Here is a 6000-nt window from a genome sequence, read left to right on the forward strand (position 1 = left end):
GACCACTCCACAACTTGTTTTTTGTGGAACCTTGATAATGCTTGGCTGTTTTTGTCTCCACTTGTAGTATAAAAAACTGAAACCCCACACACCTGTATCAGCTGATGAATGAATTCCCCATCCCTCTTCATGGAGTTGTACTTCCTGCTTACATAGTCCATTTTGCTCTCCAGTTGGATAAGGGAGCCTTTCTTGTTGTCCTTTCTGCAGAACATGGCCTTCTTGCTCCAATCCTTTATAATTGATTGAATTGTATCAGAGTTTTCCTTGGCTCTACCGACTCGGTATGCAAGGTCTTGGACCAGGTGCTTTGTGCTTTGAATGAAGCTCCAGCAATCCTGATCCTGCCATGTGAGGCTGGTCTCTGCTTTTGCTAGCTGCAAGTCTATGGAGACCAGCTCAGCTCTGATGAGAGGAAGTTCCACCTCCAACGCGGTCATTTTTAGCTTGTTGTAACATTGTACCACTAGCTGTAAACTGTTGAGATACTTAAACACAATAGAAAAGACGTGGAGTTGTTAGGATGTATAGAGGACCTTGCAAAAATATGAATGTTTTTAACCTTTTTTTCCACATTTTATGAAAGTACAAAGTAGAAAATGATTGTAAAGAGGAGGGCAAAGAAAACTGTTTTCTATTTTTTTATGGATTTAAAAAAAAAAACTCAATCAAAAAAATGGGATGTGCATTTGAATAATAATTCTGCTTGATTACAAATGTTCTTTAAAAATGTTTGCGGTATTCACTGGCCAGGTGTGCTTGCATAAAAATAAATTACACAATGTTGGACTCTATTAAATTAAAGAGACAATTTGTTGCTCTGGACATTGTGTACAGTTATTACTATATGCACGATAAAAACAAATCTTTATTTGTAAAATCTTTTAAAAACCATATATCACTGCAGTTTGACTTTACAGTTATATATGAGTCGATCAATCACATCTAAATAATCTAAATAAAATACATTGACATTTATGGCCTTATTGTGTCAAAACATAAATATTTTTGAAACATGAAAATGAGCATGAGTACTTTGTGCAAGACAGTAAACATCTAATAAGTATGACAAATTGCTTGTTATTTAACTCAATAAAGCAGGCCATGTGTAAGGAAGTGGAATGCATGTTTCATTTCACCTTTGTGAAAATGTCACGCTTGTCGAAAACAGTTATTGCCGCTGTAGGAACGGTTTTCTCACTGAGTGTGTGGATGTACTTGACATCTTTCAAAATTTCAGCAAGCTGAGGAGAGATAATTACAAAAAATACAGAAGATTATGATTTTATAAAATATTAAAATACAATGTCTATGTGAGATTAGCACCTCAAGAAGATATTCACAATGAAATGTCCTCCTAAAAATATCAAACTGATTTTAAACAGTTTAAGGGGACCATCAGTTCATGATATTTTAAGAAACAGACATTTTATTGTCTCGTATCAAGTCTTACAGGGACCTTATGCCATTCACCTTTGGATTGAAGTTGACCGAGATCAGTCCAGATGTGGGATTTCTTGAAATCAGAGTCTGGTTGAGGTTGATGAGGCAAGTCTGTTCCAAACCATTACACCAGTGACTGTAAATGTCCTCTTCATACTGGTCCAAGAGACTCACCATGTCCCGGTGAGTGCTGTACACATTCACCATCTCCACATGTTGTGCAGACCTAGAATGATTATATAAAAGACAATGTCTTGTCTATTTCAACAACAGTATAAAGGTTTATTGTCATATTTTTACTTACATATTAAACAGTAATCTGAACTGTTCCCATGGTGTTTCAATGCGTTCTTTGAGCATTTTTGCCCACTTTAAAACTCCAGATGTGTGCGCCATATTCTTCATCGCACCACTGTCAACCTGTTAAAAAAAAAGGAGAAAGAAAAAACTAAAACAGTTTTATGTCATGTTAAATTTAGAATGCTAATGAATTTTTTGAGGGGAAAAAATTACCGGATTGAGCTGAGATTTAATCATAAATTTACAATTCTCTAGCTCTTCTTTGAAATGCTGCTGAAGTAGAATAAAGGATGGACGAAACAACTGTCGGATTTGACTTCTTTCCAGAAAGGGTGCAATAATTGTTAGCATCTAAAAAGAAATGCCATTGTCTTGTTTAATTATTTTAATTCAACAGCCACTTAACAATCATGTGTTTAAACAATAAACAAAAACATACTTTTAAAGCTGATTCCAGTCCAGCGCAATCCTTGAAAGCCAAACAAAGCAAGTTGGCAAGGCGAAGTTCAAAGTCTGCAATTCGTCTTTTGAAAGTGTTACAATCATCTTCAAAAGCCTTACATCAATAAATAGAACAAAAGGTCAATGAGAAAGAAAACAGAATAAATTTATGAACTACAACAGTTTTCATGCACAGATCTTATTTTTGTACTGTTTGGATTTACTTAAATCAATTCCAGCAAAAATAAATAGACTTTTTTTTACCTGCGAGGTGAGGTCAAGTGGATTGTATTTACTGTACTTTAATGCCTGGCAGTGGTTGGTGAACTCATTGTGTATCTTGGCTACTTGCTCACCGTAGAACCTTCCTCTAATGCCACCAAGCTCTAGCTTCTCCATCATTTGAAATTCCAACATAGTTTCAAACAAGTTCTACAAAGAAACAGTTTGAAAGTTAGAAAATTCACAGCAAAATATGAAAACTGAAAGCAAAACTTAAAAACAAAAGGAAAAAAATATATACATCCTCTTACCTCCAGCTGAAGCATGCGATTCATGAATTGGTTGTAACGTGAAAAAGCCATGGCAGATGGGAAATCCCAAGGCGGATATCTTTTTTGCCTGGCTAGCTTCTCCTTCTGGGCCTGGTAACTCTCTCTGACACATCGGAGAGCTTTGACTACCTTCTTTATCATTAGCAGACTTTCCTCTGTATCCTCCCTGTGTAGCAGATCGTCAGGGAGGTATGCAGAAGCCTATAATGAGAAAGTTTACATATATTAATGTACACACAAGCAAAACCAGCAGGAAAAATTTCATGGTTTGAGTTTTTCAGAAGACTGATACCTGTTCAATGAACAGATTGCAGAGTTCCTGGAGTAACACCACGATGCGAGCCGGTCTCTGATAATACTGGCAGTTGGTCCAGATGAGGAATAGTGTATGAAAAACTGCAGGGGTGCATTTCTCCATATCAATAAATCCATTATTTTTCAGCTGAGACAACTGTGCATCTAGTGGCCGTAGATACAGGTCAACATCCTGGGCTTCTTTAAGGGCTTTTCGTTTTGATTTTGGAGAAGAATAAATAATCATTTTAACAAAAAAAGAATGAATGTTACATGTTTTTGTGATTCAACTAAAATGGCCTTAAAAACATACCAGGTACAACTTACCATTAGACACATTTCCTATTAGAGTGTTGATAGCTGGAAGGTAGCTGCTGTCCATCACCTCCAACACTTTCGCCATAATTTCAACACTGGAACTCTGTAGCTGTTAGTAGAAGTTCCAAACACTTAAACAGGAGCTGCATGAAATTGTATTTTAGCCAATAGTAGGACACATAATCATACCTGATGATGAATACCCTCAAGATTGCTCTTTCTGAAAGCCCAAAACCTGATTTCTACATCAGGCTCTGGGTTGCAGCCTGTCTGTAGGAGGTCTGATGAGTCCTGCTTTAAGATTTTCTGAATCAAACTGCTCCACATGATAACCTGGGTCTCAATGGTATGAGCCAAAGTCCTGTCATAGTTTTCATACCTTTGAGTGGAAAATAAAAATTACTTGAGACCAGGATTACACTAGAGACTCAGAATATTAGTGTGTCCTTACATTTTAAATGTGTTGTAGGATTTTTCCATCCAGCCCGTTGCTGTTGGAAGAGGGAGGACAGTTTTTCCTAAAACCTGCCCTTGTACAACGGATGTCATACTGCACATGCTCTCTACATGTCGACTGATGTCCTCAGAAATCAAAGTTGGCCACATGGGATGATTTTTGCCATTGGTCAGTATTGGGCCACATACCTTGTGTAAAATCACAGTCCAGAAAAATGTTAGGAACTCTATTTAGTCCATGCAAAGGTAGTCATAACACTTCAGTCTTTATATATTTTGTCACAAATGTCAATGTGTTTTAAAAGGCTTTTATGTGATAGACCAACAAAAGTGATACAGTGGAATGACAACGATGCAGGCTTTTAATGTTCTTGCAAATAAAAATATGAAAATACTGCTGTGTATTTATATTGAAGCCTCTTTATGTCAAAATAAAATTCAGTAAAACCAATTGCCCTAACTCATAACTCCAAGTAGTACATGGAGTTCATTTATATGTCATCTAATCTCAGGACAAGTACAATGGTTATTTGAAGTCTTCAGAGATTTGCAAGGAAACACTGGAGAACAAGCAGCATCCCGAAGGCCAACGAAGACACAAGAAGGGTCCTCTCAAATCCCAGAACTAAATTGAATTGAGAGTTCATGACAAGACTTGGGGACTTATGTGTACACTTTCCAACAAAACTTAGTAAGCTTGAGCTAGGGAGAAGAATTTAACAAAAATCTAAAACTCCAAATATGTAAATATGCTGGACTACTTTGTAATGATTTATCACATACAATTTTAATATATCACAGTTTGAGGACTGCAGAGTGGCAAAATGTTTAAAAGTACATGAGGTTTGAATACTTTTCCAAGGCAATATTTATATACAACTCAAAATAAGAGTCAGCCTTATTTGCCAAGTTTGTGGACAACTGACACACATTCTTTTGGTTATTGAATCACAAACAGAGTAATCACCTGTTGTATAGCACCTGATAGCTGCAGCAGAGGCGATGAAGACAGGAGACCAAAATTCAGAAGCCTCCTGCAGTTCTCAGTGTCAATAGGAGCAGGTCTCTTCTTGAGAATGTAGATTTGTCTGCTTTGAGCAGCAACAGGTAGGACCTGCACATGAAATAAAAGTGAGACTTTGAGGAAAACGCTGTCATAAAAGTTTTTTTTTTTCTTTTTAAACAAGCACTGAAGATTGCAGGTCAACCTTACCTCATTTGAAGCAAGCACACAGCGTTTGTTGGTTGATGAGAAATATAGGATTGTCTGTTTCTGGAAGAAGTCCTGGAGCAGTGCTTGAAACTCTCCGCCCGCAGCACTCTGCTCCCATGTTTTTCTCTGCAGCTGCAAAAGAAAACACACTTTCTCCCCGACGAACTTAACTCTGACGTCTTCAAGAAAAGATGGCACAATTAGACTTTCTTCGTCTGACATGTCGCGTCCCCGACCATAACAAGCTGAACTCTTGCTCGCCCCACACCTCCTGACAATGTATCTAGAAAATCAAGGCGTTTGCGGCAGTTTCTGGACAGTGATTTAAGCGACTCAGCGTCCGAAAGAAAACTCTAAGTTGCTGCCATTACGTAGAAAAATGGCACGACCTCTTACGTCGGTTTAGCATTGTGTTGCCTAGCAACGCACACTATCTGCAATCACAGCCAGTTATTCGGCTGAATAGATAGAAACAGATAGAAACGTTTGTGTTTTATTTATTTGTGTCCGTGTAAATAGCCATCTGCCCGCAGTAACAATGCAGACAAATCTACATTCGTCGGTTATTTCTAAATAATAAATCAGTTTATAGTAAAAGACTGAACTGAATCTGTGTATCAAAGGGCCATTTGTTATATTTTCCAAGCATATGGTCCCATTTTAAAGCACCATCAAGCAATGTTACCTTTAACAAATTGTTATTGAAAAGTGACAAAAACAGTAGGCATTTAAACTGTGAATTTGGTTCTTCACAAAAGATACCAGAAAACATGCAAGTATGCAATAATTCATGACAAAATCACATTTTATCCGCAACAAATGTTCATAGACGGTTTGCCTTAAAAGCTCACATTAAGACACTACCAGTCAACAACTTAGGTCATTATTTACAAGCTTTTTGACTAAAGCTTTTTGAGAAAAAGTTATAAGTTTAAAACTTTTTTTTATACTTTTCCTTTAAAAGCACAAGTTAGAAAATTG

At 37.0% G+C, this 6000-nt stretch overlaps 1 protein-coding gene across 1 annotated transcript in view; it reads right to left on the bottom strand.

Annotated features, from left to right (window-relative positions):
* Positions 1-5338, bottom strand: part of LOC102221507 (dynein heavy chain 11, axonemal-like) — a 47248-nt gene extending 41910 nt beyond the window's left edge. Inside the window, exons 1-14 of the mRNA XM_023330573.1 lie at positions 5020-5338; positions 4774-4920; positions 3802-3995; positions 3540-3729; positions 3360-3459; positions 3031-3242; positions 2718-2939; positions 2449-2616; positions 2183-2299; positions 1957-2094; positions 1748-1863; positions 1474-1669; positions 1140-1244; positions 93-488 (exon numbers count right to left, since the gene is read on the bottom strand). Coding sequence (XP_023186341.1) covers positions 93-488; positions 1140-1244; positions 1474-1669; positions 1748-1863; positions 1957-2094; positions 2183-2299; positions 2449-2616; positions 2718-2939; positions 3031-3242; positions 3360-3459; positions 3540-3729; positions 3802-3995; positions 4774-4920; positions 5020-5241 — 2523 coding nt within the window. The 5' untranslated portion in view covers positions 5242-5338. The remainder of the gene's footprint in view (positions 1-92; positions 489-1139; positions 1245-1473; positions 1670-1747; positions 1864-1956; positions 2095-2182; positions 2300-2448; positions 2617-2717; positions 2940-3030; positions 3243-3359; positions 3460-3539; positions 3730-3801; positions 3996-4773; positions 4921-5019) is intronic.
* Between the last annotated feature and the right edge of the window lie 662 nt (positions 5339-6000).

Source organism: Xiphophorus maculatus, chromosome 3, assembly GCF_002775205.1.
Source record: "Xiphophorus maculatus strain JP 163 A chromosome 3, X_maculatus-5.0-male, whole genome shotgun sequence".
In the NCBI taxonomy this organism is placed as follows: Eukaryota; Metazoa; Chordata; class Actinopteri; order Cyprinodontiformes; family Poeciliidae; genus Xiphophorus; species Xiphophorus maculatus.